At 45.2% G+C, this 19,473-nt stretch overlaps 1 protein-coding gene across 1 annotated transcript in view; it reads right to left on the bottom strand.

The window, feature by feature from the left end:
- The window catches only part of LOC142566327 (ionotropic receptor 25a-like), a 53,597-nt gene that overhangs the window by 4,868 nt on the left and 29,256 nt on the right, over positions 1–19,473 (bottom strand). The window contains exons 11-17 of the mRNA XM_075677250.1: positions 14,347–14,544; positions 11,743–11,942; positions 10,750–10,889; positions 7,236–7,485; positions 5,544–5,743; positions 3,874–4,006; positions 1,022–1,149 (exon numbers count right to left, since the gene is read on the bottom strand). Coding sequence (XP_075533365.1) covers positions 1,022–1,149; positions 3,874–4,006; positions 5,544–5,743; positions 7,236–7,485; positions 10,750–10,889; positions 11,743–11,942; positions 14,347–14,544 — 1,249 coding nt within the window. The remainder of the gene's footprint in view (positions 1–1,021; positions 1,150–3,873; positions 4,007–5,543; positions 5,744–7,235; positions 7,486–10,749; positions 10,890–11,742; positions 11,943–14,346; positions 14,545–19,473) is intronic.

Genomic DNA, 19,473 nt, shown 5'->3' with positions numbered 1-19,473 from the left:
CGCACCAAGACCCGCTGCTCACCTTCAACGAAATAACAACGCACTATCAGCTGTCGAGGAGAACCTTCCCGCTCCCCCACGCTAAACTCACTAGACCACAGTCATCGATATTCAGAATGCTTCGGACAGGGTCGTTCCCCTCGAGAGGCAGACTGAGCCGTTATTCACCAGAAGTAGAGCCGCAATGTCCGGATTGTGGCGAATCGTACTGCTCGCTAGCGCACATGCTCTGGCAATGCTCCTCGTTAAGCGGCACCGTGTTCACTAAAGAAGAAGACTGGGTGGACGCCCTGCGAAGCGACGACCACCAGACCCAGCTCCGGGCCGTCCAGAGGGCTCACGAAAGGGCGGAGGCTCACGGGCTTCCCGTCCCAACGTGGGTGCGGTCCGCGACCCCTGCCGACCACTAAACCAAGAGTGGGTGGGGAGGGGTTCCTTAGGACCCAATAAAGTTATTTCCTCCTCCTCCTCAGCCTATTCAAAGACCAAACATGTGGGCAAAATTGTTATTCATGCAAATAGAGCACGTTACACGGCCAAAAAGTTATACAAGAAATACAGCGTGCAGAAAAAAAGAAAACAGCGCACACATTTGCTCAGCCGAATTACAACAGCAGGTGCACAAAAAGGGAAGCCCTCTCAGTGTGAAGAACAAAAAAAAAATGTCGGCAAGGCAGGTACTACAAACGTACCGCTTGCAATCCGGGCACAGCTTAGTCATGTATTTGCAGTTTAATAAACAATCTAGGTATTTAAATAAATACAATTTGCTTTTTCTCCCTCCTGTCTCTAATTTTCGATTTTGTCATGAGCTTCAAACCCCTTGCTGTAGAGCGCTCTGGTAGTAACAAAGTTAACGAGCTGTAAAAGGTGCTAGTGACAGTCAACAACTTAGCGCAGCCGCTGGGGGAGCGAGGGTTTTTTGCATTGTTCCTTTTTTTTTTTGGCACACGGAAATGGAATTTTATACTAAAACAGGAGGCTAGTCCATCTCACTTTGGTCTTGCCTCCTACTACTTACCAATGTTCCGGATGCTGATGCCGTCGCTTTGGCGCTCGCTGTCGTCACATGTGACACGGGCGGGGTTCTTGTTCCACCACGTTTCCTTGAGGCCTTCCAAGCGACGCTGGTTGAGTAGCTTGAGGATTCTGTCGACACCGAAAGCGAAAGAAAAAACTTGAAGGACGCTTAAGCTTCCCCTTTAAGAGTGGAACGCGTTGGCATTCAAGGATCCATGACTGCTTCTCACGTTTCCCGGTAACTACAGCTTATACAACCGTAATGTTTTCCTGGAAACGCTAGCGGCGAACGCTATGCATGAAAGTGGGCTTTCTGGTTCTTTTTTTTTCTCTTCTCCTTCCACGGCGGGTGCTGCCGCTGCCGCGGATGCATGGAGGCGAGCGCCTTCTGGATGGTGCTGCAAGGATCCGAGCGGGGCGCGCCACTCCTACTAAGACAGTCCTAAAACGGCAATTGTAAAAGGGGTTTGAGTTTCCGCGTAACAGAATATGTTTTCTCCTTTATTCAAATTACTACCCGATGCTATCATGTCTTTAGGTTCTGTTTAAGTCGTACTTCATAAATTTTTTGACATATTTTACTTTGAGCAATTTAATTAGTTCAGTAACGCCTACGCGGCACGCGGCGGGCCTGCTTGGTTCGGGATGATTTTTCTCTAACGGACAACGCCTTCGACGCCGACACCGGATTTTCTGCGACATGGGTCCCTTAACGCTATTGCGTTAAAAAGAAATAATGATTAAGTCTCGTCGTACGGCAAAGGCTTCCGCGCCTGGAAGTGTTGCACTGTTTCGACAGCGCTGGCGGTACGCAGGTACAAGTGCCTCGTCATAACACAATCCAGCACTCTCATTGCGTCTAGTGGAAATCGTGATGATTCACTGTGTAACTGATCTGAAAGTACGCTTTTACGCAACGTTTCTGATTGATTTGTGGGCGTTAAATGTCCCAAAGGAAAACTGGGGCTATGACAGACGTCTTAGCGGACGGCTCCGCATTAATCTTGATTACCGGGGGTTACTTGACGTGCACCCAAACCCCAAATAGCACGAACATTATTGACCCCATCGATATGCGGCCTCCTTGACCAGGAATCGAATCTGCGACTTCGTTCTCAGCAGCATGCCGAACGCCTCAGCCACTAAGCCACCGCGGATGGTAATGGAACTTGTCTCAAAGACGTAATAGCGCAGTCGGTTTTTTAACGTTTCGTTATTCTTTAGCTAGTCTAAAGGTAACACTGATGTGCTTAAAGTTTTCAGGAGAAATTCCAGGTAACCACTGTGCCAGTCGTCGTGACGACGTCCCCTGCCGCAATTACTTCCTTTATACGGGGTTTAAGGGTAACTCAATTACAACGAATGTTTCTTATAGCGAACAATTTGCGTTATGATTGGGCCCATCTTCGTAAGCAGGCTCAACTGTAGGGCCGTTTCGCAGGGGTTCGGTAGCCATCTATATCTGCTGGTACCGCTTCATTACTCGAACGTGAAGCAGACGACAAACGTACGACGTGCCGACATGTGCATGCATGCGTGCGCGCGCGCGCGTGTGTGTGTGTATGTATGTGTGTGTTTGTTATGGGAGCGAACCGTGAGCGATGAAAGCTCTTCCGTGCTCTGAGAACTTTTACAATCGATTGCACAGTGTTTGCGTAAGAGCTAACAAGCCCCATGCGGATAGTGGCTCATGTTACCACTTCTTTGCTTTGAAGACCACCATGTGACGTGATGCCGAATAAACTGAATGAACAGACTGAGACAAGGTAGCCTCAAAGCAAACAAGGGGTGCTATAACGTAAATATATTCCAAACTTTTCTATTACAATTATGCAATCAGCTCACCGCGATTGGTCAAAAACGTTTTGGACCACCCTGTCTGTCACGCAACGTCACGAAAACTGCGATAGCTCCCCATCTGATATGACGTGAACGCACTGATTATGCATGATTGGAAAAAAAATATTTATGATGCGATGCCTTTTCGCTATTAGCCCTTGGCTATTGGTCAAAAGTTTTCGGGCAACACCTACTTTACCTGCCTGTCACGCGGCCTCGCAAAACCGCGAGAACCCACCATGTCACAGTGTCGTGTACGCGTTAAAGATACATTAATGTGCCGAAAACAACTGAATTTTCTTCTGAATAGCCGCAGGCTGCCCCGTTCGGAAAGGAATAAAAGATTGCTGCCGCCGATCGTTCAGGCACTGGCTACTCGCATCTGCCGTAAGGCATGAGTTTATTTGCATACATTAAAGCTTTTTACGTGGCTGTGTAACGTTTTCGAGCACTTTCGGCACGTTTACGACCTCGTTCTGACAACTTTTCTTTGTTGAGAATTCGTTTTAGCGACATTCTTAACCTTCCGCTGCATGCCGTCGTGATTTTCGGCCAGCCACTGCAAACTAAGTAAGGGAAAGCGGATCAATCAGACGCCGGTACCACCCTCTTCATCCAGTTATCGAGTTTCAGTGCACTGAATCGGCCCCATCGAATGCCTCTCCACTTGAGCGTGCTCCTCGCCTCTTGTCAGCCAATTAGATAAAGCAAGCCGCTCAGTGTAGCCAATGCCATTCGTTTTTAAAGCAAAGAAAAGTGACCTCCTATAAACGAGGAGAGCGTTTAATTGCTCCGTTCAGACAACCCTGCGGGTCACCGCCCAAGAATGCTTGCGTTGGTGTTTACGCAAATTTGACGTCAGGAGATTGGAATAAAAACATATTGGAATAGTTTTACGTTATAGAGCTCGAGCACCGTAAAGCCGCTTAGCGCTCTCGCAGTAACCAAGTAAATTGCTGCAGCTATATAACGACACCCACCGACAAACACGTGAGCCACAACGCGTATACCTACGCGCTTGAAAGCTGGTCCTTCAAGGGCGAGTTCTGTTGAACCGCCAGTGCCAACGGCTTTCTGCTGAATTCGCTGCCCACGGAGACGAGGTCACAGTTGGTCATTGTGGCGTACTTCACTCGGGTTGAGTCCGCTGCAATGCAAGTACAGTCACGCGTGACGTTTACCATATGGAAGCCACACGATGGTTGGCTGAGTTGCATGTTCAAACCAATAAATGCTGGTGAATACCGAGGGGAGTACAGCCGAAGCCGTAGGCCAGCAGTTGGTATAGAATGATATACGACAGACGTCGTGGGCTGTAGTACGCACCAATTGCGCTTTGTCCGTCTTTTTTCGCAGTTTGCCTATACTACATAAATGATTTACCTTTCGCTTTTATAGATGCTAAAATTTACTTGCATTTATTTTTTGCTTCATTGAGTTTTGTCTACTTCGGTCTGTTCACTTAGCGGCCTTCTCATGTCCCTTACACACACACACACACACACACACACACACACACACACACACACACACACACACACACACACACACACACACACACACACACACACACACACACACACACACACACACACACACACACACACACACACACACACACACACACACACACACACACACACACACACACACACACACACACACACACACACACACACACACACACACACACACACACACACACACACACACACACACACACACACGCACGCACGCACGCACGCACGCACGCACGCACGCACGCACGCACGCACGCACACACACACACACACACACACACACACACACACACACACACACACACACACACACACACACACACACACACACACACACACACACACACACACACACACACAGCTGACGGTGGTTGACTTCGGACCACCGTCAGTTGCACTTCGATTCTCGATGAGGCAGGACGGCCGGGGGTCGAGCGAACTCCTGAACAACACTTTGCAGCGTGGCGAACGCGCGGTTTAAATCACGGATCCGAGACCCCAAAGAAGTGCGATGTAATGCTAATGCATTTTTCTCGCATTTACCGCTACATCGCCACAGAATTTTTTTATTTGTGTGCTTTTCTCCAATTTTCTTTACTGTGCTACAAACGCATTACTTTACAATAAGCTCTCTGTCTTGTCTCCATTTTCAAGTGCCGTTTTTTTAACATGAAGACGTACCACGAAGCTCAAGTCGAGACATTATTGCTGTTTTCTGTGTGACTGCTCCTTTTGACAATTTGAACAGCGTTTTCGAACGCGACCCGTTATTAGCTATATCAGCAAAAATGGCGCACTCGAATCTTTTCTTCTTCTTTTTTTTCGACGCCCCGAGCAGTGCGTTTATATTCGCAAGACACGTGTGACGACGTCCAGGAACGACACATTTAGGGAGATATCGCTACAATGCTTGATGTTGCTTTTTTTTCCTTTTCTGCTAGGAAGTTTCATGTGGTTTAATTTGAACAACCAGGGATGCTTTGAGCGTGTATTTAGCTCGCAGCACAGGGGTTGAGTCTCGATTTGGGATTTAAGGAAACCCGGGTTTTAAACTCGTCTTTAGCAGCAGGGCTCCATAGCCGCTGTGCTAATGCCGCTGGTTGTGCGTCCGTGAAGACAGACCACCAAAACTCGCTATACCCTGCTGGCTCGCCGATGACTCACCGATGAACGCGAATCCTTCTTGCGAGCCCTTGGACTCCTTGACCCTTCGCACACCTTCCTCAAATTCCGTGGGCATGCTGGCCTCCTGCATGGTCCACCAGATCTTCGTATATTTGTCACTCACTGGATAGTCCCACACTGCCAGTTTCGCACGCTCTTCGTCGCTCAGGGTGTCGTCCAAGGACATGTTCTTCCAGATGCTGAAAAATCAAACTTAAGATGAAGAACAAAACGTGTAATGCGGCGAAGGTGAAGGGGTGCAGCATGCTTGGTTTTAGGTTGACTTGGCCCAGTTGTACTCACATTGTCGCTGTCCGGGCCACTAAGTTCACCTTCTTTTTTATTCGGACATTTAGGCAAATGTTCACGAAGAGAGGCAAAAAGAGGCTGTCTTCTAGACTAGGCCTACTCGCTGTACTTCGGACAAGTACAACAAATCAGAACTCGAAACAAAACACTATAGTATGTACAGAGATTTGGTACGCCATCACAAACAACAAGATAAGCACGCGCGCACAAAACATTTTTTTTTAAAGTCAGGCTTACTGCTACGCACACAGAAGTACGCACAAAGTCTGCGAAGTTCATACAGCAATGTGTGTCAAACAGCACATGGCGCATTTACAAAAGGGCAAGCAATTAGCGAATATGGCGACATCTGAGCAAATTTGGTCACATACATTTGTACTAATGTGAACCAACAAATCAGAAAAAAAGCAAGCCTGCTTGTTTTACTTATAGTATGCAATCTGAGGTAGAATGGTATATGCCTGACCATTAGTATTCGCTATTGTTGTGCTGTTATTATGATGCAGCTAATTGTGGCTCCCTCTCAGTGGCGTTAGACGTGGGCGCAAAGAGGCCCTGCAAACACACTGACAGCCAATTGTAATTTACTAAGGCAAAATAACCAATTCATTCCCCTTCCCCCTGTCATAGTGAGTCTACCTATATACTGACATTCGATGCTGCGTGGCGTTGCAGACAGTGACGGTAATGGAATGGAGGAAGAGGTCAAGAGAGTTGGAAGCGAAATACAGGGTAATTGAAAGTGTAAATAGATAACCAGACCTCATCAAAAAGAGAGCGAGAGAAACAGAAACGTTGAATTGGATGCAAAGAATGGAAACAAAAAGCACCATGGAGATTTACACGAATGGGAAGAAAAATCTGTGCGATAATATAAAAGGCAGTGTCTTGCTATCTGAGGTTCGAGTTGGTTGCCCAAGGACAAAAACGTACCGGAGCAAATATTCGCATCAAGATGACGCATGTGTTCTGCAGCAAAAATCCGGAGAACACTGGGCTTATCTTAATGGAATGTGAAGGGATTCACCCGGTGAGACCCGTTGGTAACATACACGTTACAGAAGCGCTTGGTAATGAAAGGATGGAAGCATCAACTGGTCTGTGGTCGATATAAGCAAGAGACGTTTGGAGTATTGGTGAAAAAAAAACAGGGAAGAGATTGATATGACCGAATCCGTTACAGGTATAGGTAGCGGTACAAGGTAGGTAGAGAAGTTTTGAAGAAGAGAAAAAAATATTGGAGTTGATACAAAAATGCTAGAATGAAATGCATCTATAGCACACCTGAGTAAGTCAAGCAGGCTAGGTGACTATCTGTCATCGCTCCGTTTCAAAGGGGATGCCATAAAATCATCATCATCATCATTAAAGAATGCTGCTCACTCGTAGAACTTGGACTCGATGTAGGCCATGCGATCGAAGTAAGTCATCGATGACGTGTCCTTCTGGGGCGCGTACTTAATCTTGTACTGCTTGGCGAGGTCGTCGAGGGACTCGATGGGTGAGTCGAGTCGGGACACGGTCAGGAAGGCGGCCAAGTTGGCCGTGTACGAGGCGATGATGATGAAGCCGAACAGCCACCAGGTGGCCGCCACCAGGCGGCCGGAAAGGTTGCGTGGTGCTTCGCCACCACCTGCGCGTTTGAGAGAGCCAGTGAAGGAACGGCTTTTTGCGCGTGAAGGCAGGACGCGGTACGGACACACAACCTCCCCCTGCATGCGACGCGAAACCGCCACCCGCAGCTGCAACTGTCAAGGACATAGCTGCAATGTATACGTGGACCGATATCAGAGTCAGTACAACACTGGGCGAGTTTCGTTGCTTAATTACAATGCACAGTAATGTTTTGTAGTGCTGCTAATGTAGATAAACATTTTGGGATGCTGTAGAATTATTTTTGACTTAGTACAATTTCTTTCTATGTATATTTGCTGCTGAAACAGCCTCTCTTTTTGTAAGATGCGTGTACCAACCTCAGAGGCAGTGCGATCTGTGTGATATAACGACTGACATTACGATCCTCCCATGAACGTGGGTTTCGTTGGCTCCGCCAGCATAAGTAGCCAAGGTGGAACGCTCATCACAGGATACACAAAGCATATTTCCGGCGGGATAAACCGCGATGCAGCGTATGGCAAACACACGCGAGTTCCACCAAAGTGTCGATGAGCAAGGCTTAAAGGTGGCGTCGTTATGTAGCCCGTGATCACCCCTTGCTTTCCTGTTTGGGCTCTCACGTCCACCGTTTACCTGGTGCAAATAGATACGAAGTTCGTAAACGCATGCAATAGTTTATGCAAGGTTTGTCAAACCCATGACAACTCTCGGCCGGGCCCTCCAACAAGTCATTTGCGCAAGGAAATAAACTCTTTTCTGTGGTCGAACTAATTTGGTCACAGCCTCATCAACTTACACTATATGGCTAATTTACTGTCTCATTGTTTCCAGAGCGTGTTTTAAAAAAATTATTTATAATCGCCCCCTACAAACGGCGCATTCTCACTATGACAACTTCCATCGTCTGCTATGCTATGCTATGCTTTCCTACAGACCTGTGGCGCTTGCCAGTTGTATAGGAAAGACCATGGAATGTATGGTTTTAACGCGTCTGGAGTGGCTTTTGGAGAAGCGTAATATATATCCAGACGCGATGACAGGTTTTCGAAAGGGTAGGTCGTCAATCGACAGCGTCATTGACTTAGTAACGACTGCTGAACATCAGAAATGTTGCCATAGATTGACGGCTGCTGTCTTTCTGAATATCAAGGGTGCTTTTGTCAATGTTCTGCATGATGCAATGTTAAATGCCCTTGAAGAATATGGCATTGGTGGCGGTCTGCATCAGCAGGTAGCCAGCTATCTTCAAAAGAGAACAATATTCTTCACAACTCTAGACGGTGATACAAGGAACCATCCCGCCTATCGTGGTGTGCCTCAAGGAGGTGTACTCAGCCCAACTTTATTTAGTGTTGTTCTCGTTGGACTCGTCAAAGAACTCGCAGGCACAGTCTCGGTCTCTACGTACGCAGATAACATCTGCATATGGACCACAAGCTTAATGCGCTTGCAAGTACAAACTAAGCTACAGCGTGCTGTGTCAATGACGTCGATATACATAAACAGTCGTGGACTACAGCTCTCACCGACAAAAAGTGTGGCCATGGCGTTTACATGCGTGTACATGATACTTACATGTACGGATATACAGAACATGTTTTTGCAGATGGTTCTGTAACACAGACCTCTTCCGCGGCAGCTTACACGGTACCTGGGAAGGGGTCACGCAACGATTCAAGATAGGACACAAATCATCGTCAACAGCAGCTGAGTTGACTGGCGTTCCAGAAATAGTCCGCTGCATACTGCAACAAATCCTTGAGAAATGGACACTGTTCTGTGACTCAAAACCCGCACTGCAACTCATAAGCAATTACATGAATCGCAGAACTGCATACAGTTCTCTAGTGTATGACATCATGGCTCTGCTCGCTGAGGCGTCTCAATCCGGGCATCTCATGCTACAGTGGATTCCTAGCCATTGTGGAATAGCTGGAAAAGAACAGGCTGACGTGGAGGCAAAAAAAGGCACACACTGACCGGAAGATTATAAAACTTAATTTTTCCCGGTATGACATCAACGCCTTGCTCCATAACTCCGTCAAAACCTCTATGGCGCGACAATGGGACAGCCCCGAACATCGCCATGAGCGCCTCCAAAGACTTGACGCTATTTGCGATTCCGGCTTCCACTTCGGTTGCGCAGAGGCCAGGAAGCACTCATTAATCGATTACGGCTCGGTGTGGCGTACACTCGCCGATACCATCACAAGATTTAACGAGAATGAGACCCGGACTGTAACGTCTGTCACACTCCAGAGACAATAGCTCACATACTTTTTGTGTGCCCTCAATATGCGGCCGAGCGAAGGACACTTAAGACTAGTGTTGACTGCTTGGACTTCCGCCCCTATTCGGAAGCATATATTTTAGGCGTGTGGAAAAGACTTGATCATGCCCAATGCACCATAAAATCACTCTTGAACTTTCTATGTGAGACTGACTTAGACGGTCGTCTCAAGAACCTGTGACACGTGAGGACAGTGCGAAATGCGTTTGCGCGATAACGTTGTGTGGACAAGATTGTTCGCGCGCGTATTGTGTCTAAAGCGCGCATCCGCATATAGGACAACATGTAAACAGTAGTTCATTGTACCATATCATAATTACCTGCCACCTACCTTTCCCTGTATCTCCGACTTCCCCTTACTCCTGTGAGGAATGGCAGGCTAGAGACACGCTCTCCAGGCCGACCTCTCTTCCTTTCTCTTCATTAAAATCTACTCCTTCTCCTCCATTGCCTGATCAAAGAAACTGGGATGTCATACCTATAGTGCGCATGAGCTTGGAAATTCTCAAACATTCACCTCAGACTGAAAGACGAGCAGCTCTGAGGATAATTCTTATGTAATCAGAAATCCCAGTCAGAGCTTTGTGGCCTCGAAGGAGTCATAAATCTTTGCTGGACGTAACCTACAAGTACTAGTTCAATTCTAACTCAATCGAGAATATTGTTGTCATTTTATTGATATGAAAAAAAAATCAAAAGTTACTGATGTAGAAGCGGACTCCGTGGCACACAATATAAATAAAATGAACTCAATTTTTCGGGTCGTGGTTAATGGAAAAGCACGTGTAGCCGTGATCGCATGTATGAATATACTTAAAAGTGGTATTGAGAACTCGTATACTAAGAAACTGCAGGGCGTGTTATCGTGTTTTGTGGAGAGAGTTGGAAGACCGCAATGATTTGTTGGCACTTTTCCAAAATCACAACAGTTGTTCCCAAGCTATAGCGCATGGGATAGCTTGGAATGGGATAGACATTCAATGCACTGACCCTGCGGTGTGAGCGATGTCATGCAGAACCAGAGGCACTCTTTCAGGTTAAAGTCTCGTTTCTCCTCGTCGTCCTTGTATTTTTCCTTGTTGTTTCGGTAGCTGTACGGGCTCAGCCGATCGAAAAGGTACATGAGGAAGCTGCGAGGAATGAGACACTCATGTAAGCAGCAATATTCCGCCGATTTCCAAACCATGTAAGGTTATTGCTGTGAGACGATCATTCAATTGGCCTATCCAAAAAATCTCGCGTTGCCAGAATATAAATGTGAATCCGACTGCGATGTAAAAGTTTACCGAATACTGTGACGAGGAGCGTCGCATCATAAGTTCATAACGCATACCATTTTGTAGTAAATTTGATGCCGCCAAAAGCCGACATAGCATGCGTACGCTGTATTATGGAGCCTATTTATTCCGAAACGGCCCACGAGTCAAATATTTTTATCGAAATAATAAAAATAAACAAAGCTGATCTGCTTAAACAGCGATTAAAACCTTGCTGATGTTCAGTCGAGCTAAGTTTATGCCATCACGCATCGTTAGCAATGACACTTAAGGAGCGTTACAACCAAATAAAATTTTCCAAAGCTGCTTAACCAGCAGTTGCTTGCCTAATTAAAAGAAATTAGCAGAGCCAACATGTTCACGGCCTATAAAAGTCTTCCAAGCATACGCTGATACTTTGGAAGCGCTTAGGATGTTACAACGTCAAATGCAGAAAAGCTATCTGACATCTCAAACGCTTTAATTGGCGAATAAAAGTAGTTCATGTTGCTGACCGATGTTTGACTGAGAGGGCATAGCTCAGTATAGTGCGTACGTTACTTTTAACGAAAACATTGAGATGAAATAGCAAATACGATGTAATAGTTGGGCAGTTACGCCTACCACACGCTGTCAGATGATTAGCAGCCTCACTATTTTCTTTCTTGTTATTATATACTAGAATCACTGCGCGTTTGTTCTGCGGTTTATTGAAAATGTCGCCAACCTTGTAAAAAAGTATGCTGCGAGGATACATCCCCACACGTTTCCCTCGAGCACGGTGAGGAACTTGAAAAGCGACGATTTCACTTCGGGTTTCTTCATGAGGATGGAGATGCCCACCAAGTCGTAGTAGGGCACTGTGAAGTCCACCACCGTTTCGCGCTCAGCCATGACCGAAATTGGCCCCAGTGCGATGTCCGCGTTCTGCAACGTGCGTAGACAACCAAACAGAGCATCTTTCTCTATTCCAAGAAAAAAAAATCTGCTTCTGTGGTCTTCATACGAAGGGACAACCTTTAAAAAAGCTAGCCGCTGTGTTTCTCTGATTGTTTGTGCTTGTTATTTAGGGAGAATAATGGTTTAATGTAGGCTACATTGTAGGGACAATTTCTTCTGGAAAATTGGAATTTGTATTCAGTGGTTACCTTGGCACTTTCATAACTACATTTCTTACGATCATACTATATACAGTGACAGCGACACACAATAGGCCTTGGAATGGGGTCGTTTCGGTCATAGAGATTCCTACAATAATTACTTGAGGGAACTTTGGCGCTGCAATCGTTCAGCCGCCATGGGAATGATGGGTAGTACATTGATTTGTCTGATCTTCGTGCTTATGGATCCAGAAGTTCTTGTGGCTTTGTTCATTACGCTTTATCTGCTTTTATTGTCCTAAATTTTAGGGCAATCTATACTTCTTTAAGTGCGAAAGACTCTGCAAACACGTACAATCGCTACTAATTGCAGCGGTTCAGCCTGTCTAGATGGCTGAATCGAAACACGCCATGCGTCTCAACACACTGGCTTGGCCGTGAGAAATTCGCAAGGGCGTTCTATGCCGCTTGTCGATGCGCGCGCCCGCGGCGTAATGGTTTCAATATTGGGACTCTGTGCAAGAGGTCCTGCGTTCGAAGCCTGCCGTCGGATAATTTAGTTAATGTTTAAGCGGTACTTTGTTGAAAATGACGAGTTTATCAAGTCGCGAAGCCGTTTGAAGCCAAAAAGACGAAGCTTAGGCAAATCCTTGTACTATACCGATCACTTCCATGCTGGCTGAACCGTCCTGCTTGCAGCTCCCGTAGACACAAGCGCCAGAGTTCCCTCTAGTAACTGTATGAAACTCTGCATTGTTCTTGTGCTCTACAGAGCACTGAACCGCACTGCGCACCATGTCTTCCAATACGCATATGGTTGGACAATGCATTAGGAATAAGAAGACAGGTCGTGGGTATAACCTTACGTTCACTCTGTGTCTCGTAGACTTACGCTGGACAGTAAGTTAGGAAAGATATGCGTCGCTGTGCATAGAGAGAAATGCCAGTTGAACTACAAGAAGACCTGACAGGTGTTTTTATATGAAGCATATAAAGTAAGTTCGCATAATGCCGTATGGGCATAGTGTTTAACGTTCCTTCTAGCTGCGGTCGCTTATACACAGGGCATTGCATCAGTAACGGATTACTTGAGCATAATCGTTCGTTGACCGGTGGAACACCATCTAACATTTTGTTACACTGTCGCGATTGCAAGTGTACTCCGAAATTTGCATTCTAGTATACGTTCTGTTCAGACTAAGAAAGAAGTTCGCTTATGGTCGAAGTATGGGATGTTCATGCGCTCAGTCTACGTGCACTTGCATTTATTTCGCCTATTATTAGACAGTACCAGCAAACGCGTGTCACAGATTTTGTCGAATAATGTTTTCTTTTTGTCGTAGATTTTGTCTCAACGTTTCGATGTGTCGACGTACAGAGACGTTTAGACAAAGGAACTTGTCGGAGACAGGTCCCATTGTCAAAACGTTGACTCCAGATACATATTTCTCATAGATATTGCTCATTTATTTGGACCTATCGTGTCGTAGGTTTCATCACATTGAAAATAATTTTTTGGTCGCATAGAGATGTCCCTGGAGCCAGCGCTTCGACAAGAGAACTTTTAAAAGACAAGCCTCTGGAGCCAACGTTTCGGCAAGGATACTTGACAAAACGTTGGCTCCACAGACATTTCCTCTTGTTCGACTACGGTCGATCATTTGAAGTCTACATCTTCCCTTGAAGCTCTGCCTTGTTTGGCTATCCTGTCAAAGAATCCACCTTTTCAAGGTGCAAATAAATAGTCTGCAGTCACCTAGGTCAAAAGACGTCGACTCTATGTGCGGATCGAGTCAGCATGATCGATGATAGAGCCATTTGCAACACAGGAAGTTTTGATGTCAGAAATAGTATGGCTTAGTTTTGAATTCAGGTGCGGATTTCGGTGCCCAGCACACCTGCCTGTCGTTCCATCTTTGGATTGAAGAACGTTTTCGATACCAGCCTTTCGAGCTGTTTAAACCATAACGTTCTTAGCAGTGCTAATGTAATAAATAATTTCTTAACTTAACAACACAGGTGAGCTCACCTAGATCTCAAAACAAAATATTACCAAAAAAAGTAAAAAAAACTCCGAAATTTGCTCATAAGCACATTTTGGTAAGCCTGGATGCAGGGGAGCGTTTTAGGTGTTTGCACTTTCGATGACATTGTTTATCTACATAGTTTAGATAATTAGACGATCGCATGATGGCGTGCAGCTTACGTGATTATGTCACCAATTAGCTTACCTTATCGACGAGCTCCCGGATCATCCCGTTCCATTGTTTGGTGGTAGTGTTGATGGAGCCAAACATCTTGTCCTGGACTTCGTATATAGTGTACTCGAACTTTAGTATCTTCTTGATTTCGTCGATCAAGTCTATGCAGTAGCCTTCGAACTGGTCCTCCCCGCTGCTGGTGTTCTTCTTGACGATGAACGGTGGTTGCTGGGCGCAGCGATGGCGTCGAGCATCAGTGGGGTGCCGCTGCTTCGATCAAGTTGGTGCTGTGCTCTCACGCGAAGGCTGCTCATCCGGCGTTTGAGTAAGCGCGGCACCGAACCGCTTGTGAACGCGTCGAGAGTGAAATGAAATGGAATTTTAAGGACGCGAATAACGTGCCATATTGCGGTTATTGCGGTTCGCTTGCTGTATATCTGGTAGTGTTTATTTATGGCGATATACAGGGTGTTTCAGGGAACACTTTCAAAAATCTTTAAAAGTTACCCGTGGCAGGCATCACAATTCTAGTTGATGAGCTGGTCTACGATACTTGCACAAGAAATTGAGGTGCAAAATCGGTTAATTAATAAAAATTCACTAATTAAGTTTGTAACTAATTGTATGGTGGCCCATATTGCAATTTACAAATTATAGCCGTGGAGTTCGCAAGGTAGATCCACTTGGAACAAATTTTCAAGATGGCGTTCCAGTTAATTTGTTAACAAAACGTCGCTTCATGCACTGAAGCACACAAGTAACTGGAACGCCAGCACATTTCTCAGCAAAGTTCGGGAATTTATATCTCGAAACTGGTGTCGTCCTGAGAATTCGTTCCAAGTGGATCCGCCTTGCGATGTGCACTGCTAGAATTTGTAAATTGCAATATGGGTCATAAGGTAATTAGCTGAAAGGTAATTAGTGAATTCTTGTTAATTAGGCAAATTTGCATTTCAATTTATTGTGCAAGTAGTGTCCGCCGCTTCGAGTACACCGGCTCACAAACTAGAATTCAGCTATCTGCCACAGGCAACCTTTAAAATTTTGAAAGCGTTCGCTGAAACACCCTGTAATTTATGTCCAACTATCACACTGGCGAGAGCTTTGTCATTCAAAAGTCCGAATCGATTAGAGCCTGTTTAACTTTTTAATGGGTGCAAGATAAAGCCAATGTGCGTGAGAATATATTTTTTTGCATATTTCTCTCTGCTTTGTAACAAATGAACATCAAGCCAAGTTTTAAAATATTTCAAAGCAAAATAAGAAGTATACAGGACGTCTAAAAGTCGACTGATACTTTAAAGAAAAAAAATGGGAGAAATTCGTGGGTTTCCTTGTCTTCCTTAATGGGCTTACATAGATGTGCAGTAGTGAACTAAAAGATGTGATATTCTGCCGTTGGTTCAAGTGAGCTAATACGCTGAGAATGTTGGCGCTGAGTTACGCCTGATCGCTAGCCTAGGGCAAAAGTCTGTTGAAGAGGCATTGCCTTGTACTTTACTCGCACCGCATAGCCCGCCCATCGCATACATATTTTGCATATTCCAAGAATGTATTACAGGGAAACCGTAATATCAACCAGTAGTGGTAATTCCTGCGTGCTGGCGAGAGAAATGTTTATGATATGGAGTTGGAGTAGCCGAGAAAAAATATTTGGCATCCTACTACAGGTTTAATATATAACAAGATGGCAAAGAACGAGGGAAACAAATAACGTTCATGCTCCAACTCGCACATAATTTGAGAAAAGGGCAGCAGTGAGCACCATAATATGAACAAAGTGGAAAACGAAGCTTTGTGGCACCGTCAGTAAACAAAATGTTATCCGTCTAAGTTGTTCAGCCAAATGAATAGAATTGTGTATTGACGGTGCCATAGAGCTCCACTTGGTTGATTTCATGCGACTCACTGCTGACCCTTTCCGAGCTTTTATCTGACTCATATACATGTGCGTTATTTTCCTTTCTCTCGTCCTTTGCTTTCTTGTTATATATCAAACCTAACTTGATGCTATTAGATATTGCCGTTGAGAGCAGGAGTTGGCCGACGTTGAGGAGGATTTTGAGGACTGAAGGTTTATTTACATTATTTGCAGTAATAACACAAAGTAATGAACAGTGATAAAGACATCGACGGCCGGCAGCAAATCGGACGCTGCGGCCCGTGGCAAGAAGAACGAAAAAAAACTCTTCTCCCTGTTTCTCGCTTTTAACCCCTTCGGTCTCTCGGGGTCACGCCATTTTCGGCCAATCGTCGAGCCAGCTCAGGTGTCCTCATTTTCCTCCAATGATAGGCGCCCGTGCCAGTGCCGTCACGTTCGGCCAATGGGGACGCTCCAAGGGTTCCATTGTTCGAGGGTTGACTTGCCTCCGGCGTCTCCTCCAGCGCTCAGCTGGAGGAGACGAGTTGTTCTCAAGCGACCTTCCAGAGCCGCAAAACAGTTTTGCAGTTGCACACACACACAAACACACACACACACACACACACACACACACACACACACACACACACACACACACACACACACACACACACACACACACACACACATATGTGTGTGTATGTGTGTGTGTGTGTTTGATTTATATATATATATATATATATATATATATATATATATATATATATATATATATATATATATATATATATATATATAGTCATATCATAAGAAGCCAACAAACACTGACACCAAAGACAACATAGGGGAAATTAGTTGTGCTTAATGTATGAAATAAAGAAACGATAAGTTAATAGAAGTTAAAGTGGATGAAAAAACAACTTGCCGCAGGTGGGAACGGAACCCACAATCTTCGCCTTAATTTCCATTAATTTATCGTTTCTTTATTGCACTAATTAAGCACAAGTAATTTCCCCTATGTTGTCCTTGGTGTCAGGTTTGTTGGCTTCTTATGATATGACTAATAAAAATTGGGCCCCTTAGTTAACCCCGTGCCTTCTCGTTTATATATATATATATATATATATATATATATATATATATATATATATATATATATATATATATATATATATATATATAGCGCTGTGTCTTCGTTCCCATCCATATGTTCTCTTGAATATTAAACCTGTAGTAGCAAGCCAAATATTTTATCTCGGCTAACCTGCCCACCCATCGTTAAAATTGCCCTCACAAGTGCGCATGCATTTTCACTACTGATTGATATTACGGTTTCCTTGTCATACATCGTTGGAATACGCAAATTATGTGCATGGCGGATGTGCTATGTCGTGAGAATTAAGTACGGGGCGGTACGTCTTAAAGAGACCATCGCCCCAGGTTAGTTGTCTGGCATAACGCAGCACCAACATTCTGAGCACATTTAATCACATGACCCAAACCCAAAATGCGTCTTTTGGTTCTATCCTGTAGTTAACATTCGGAATTCAATAAAACATACCGCGAGAAAATTTTACCAAGCATTCTTACGCAATGTAGATTTTCTGTGGGGACCCTGGATGCGACAAACGGCGAAGAAGGCTGCGTATTCTTACTGAACCAAATTAGTTCTGCACCCCATGTAAGGCCAAACCAGTTAAGTGGAAACTAGATGCCTAAAGGAACTAACTGTGCACTAGAGCACACATATCAATGTTTAGGCATCCGTATTTTGTTGTCACTTTTATATATTTTACAATACCTCTGCGGCGCCCGATAAAATGTTTGTCACTAGTGCCTCCTATCCCGTGATTTCTGTCGCAAAGCTGCTACAAAATTAAAAGCCATTTCGCTGTATAACAGGAAATATTGTGTGTTTGTGTGCGTTGTGTGAATCGCGATACTGCGCCTTACTAGACTGACCTGTTTAGTAATATTGATGCTTATATAAAAGGACGTTAGACTTCGCTAATTTAGTGTTTATGTATGGTGATATATGTTCTGATCAGAAGTGGCAAGAAATGTGTAAAACGTAACGACTAATCAAACGTGATACCCGAACTACCCGAACAGCGCGGAAACCCATGGTTTTCGAGAGCTCGTTGCGTAATGTCCAGAGGCACTTCCGCTAACATACATTCCATTTTACGGAAGCTCTTGCTAAAGGTAAGTGCTATACTGAAAAGCGCATGTGCTACAACAATTAGTTATTTGGTTTGTGTGTGCCACCTTTTGGCGAAGGGAGGTGTACACGAGTTGTGTGACTTACAACGTGTCAGCTGTGGGTAGGAGTAGCATTCACCAACTCCTAGAGCTATCGTATTGGAATGGCGTAATCACCAATGTGCGCTAAGTGCAAGTGTGAAGAGACCATCAGTCACCTTCTGTGCCTCTGTTCTCGCTTCGATAATCAACGTGAGACTCTCCAGTGTGCCTTAAATAGACTGGATGACAGGCCATTTACGGAAGCGAAGATCTTGGGAGCCTGGCCTCACAGTTCATTAGCCCAGAAAGCAGTTCGAACGCTTTTTCGCTACCTGAGGGCAACAGACTTGAGTGCCCGACTATAGACATCCTACACCTAAGTTCTCCCTCTCTTTCACTCCCCATTCCCCTCCCCACGTGTAGGGTAGCAAACTGGACTCAAGTCTGATTAACCTCCCTGCCTTTCCGTCTTCCTTTCTCTCTACAACGTTTGGCGTAACTTTCATGCACTAGGTTTTTATGCCTTATGCGAATACACTTGTAGATACCAGGGAGCACGCACGCCGACTGATTTTGTATGTTACGCAGCTGGCTACTGCGCGTGCCATCAGCAGGCTTGAATCGTTTTCGAAAATTTCTTTATTTCTTGAATATAAGCAGAGTCCTTCCATGTTTTTTCTGGTCACGAAACTGCCGCCTCAGTTTCATATAGCGCCAGCGCCCGCCGCTAGAGGCGCAACCGTGCATGAGAGGGCATGCGAACGCCGCTGCCGCTGTGGTTGTGTGTGGGGCAGCCTCGGTATTCTAGCTTTCTCAACTTCCTCAACCATCGCTTTAGTTTCACGTAACTATTTTTAACATTGAATATAATTAAATTACTGCCTGAGCGTGTCTTCTGCGATGAGCGCACGGGACGAAAAAAAAAAAAGCCGCTCATAACATGGAGCTTGCGGTGGTCTCAGACCGAAAGAAAAGAAAGATCTGGAATTTTAAGAGCCAGAACCGCGATACGATTATGAGGCACGCCGTAGTGGGGGACTCGGGATTAGTTT

Source organism: Dermacentor variabilis, unplaced genomic scaffold, assembly GCF_050947875.1.
Source record: "Dermacentor variabilis isolate Ectoservices unplaced genomic scaffold, ASM5094787v1 scaffold_12, whole genome shotgun sequence".
Lineage (NCBI taxonomy): Eukaryota > Metazoa > Arthropoda > Arachnida > Ixodida > Ixodidae > Dermacentor > Dermacentor variabilis.
Note: the sequence above shows the minus strand (reverse complement) of the source record. Positions and strands in the feature narration are given on the sequence as shown.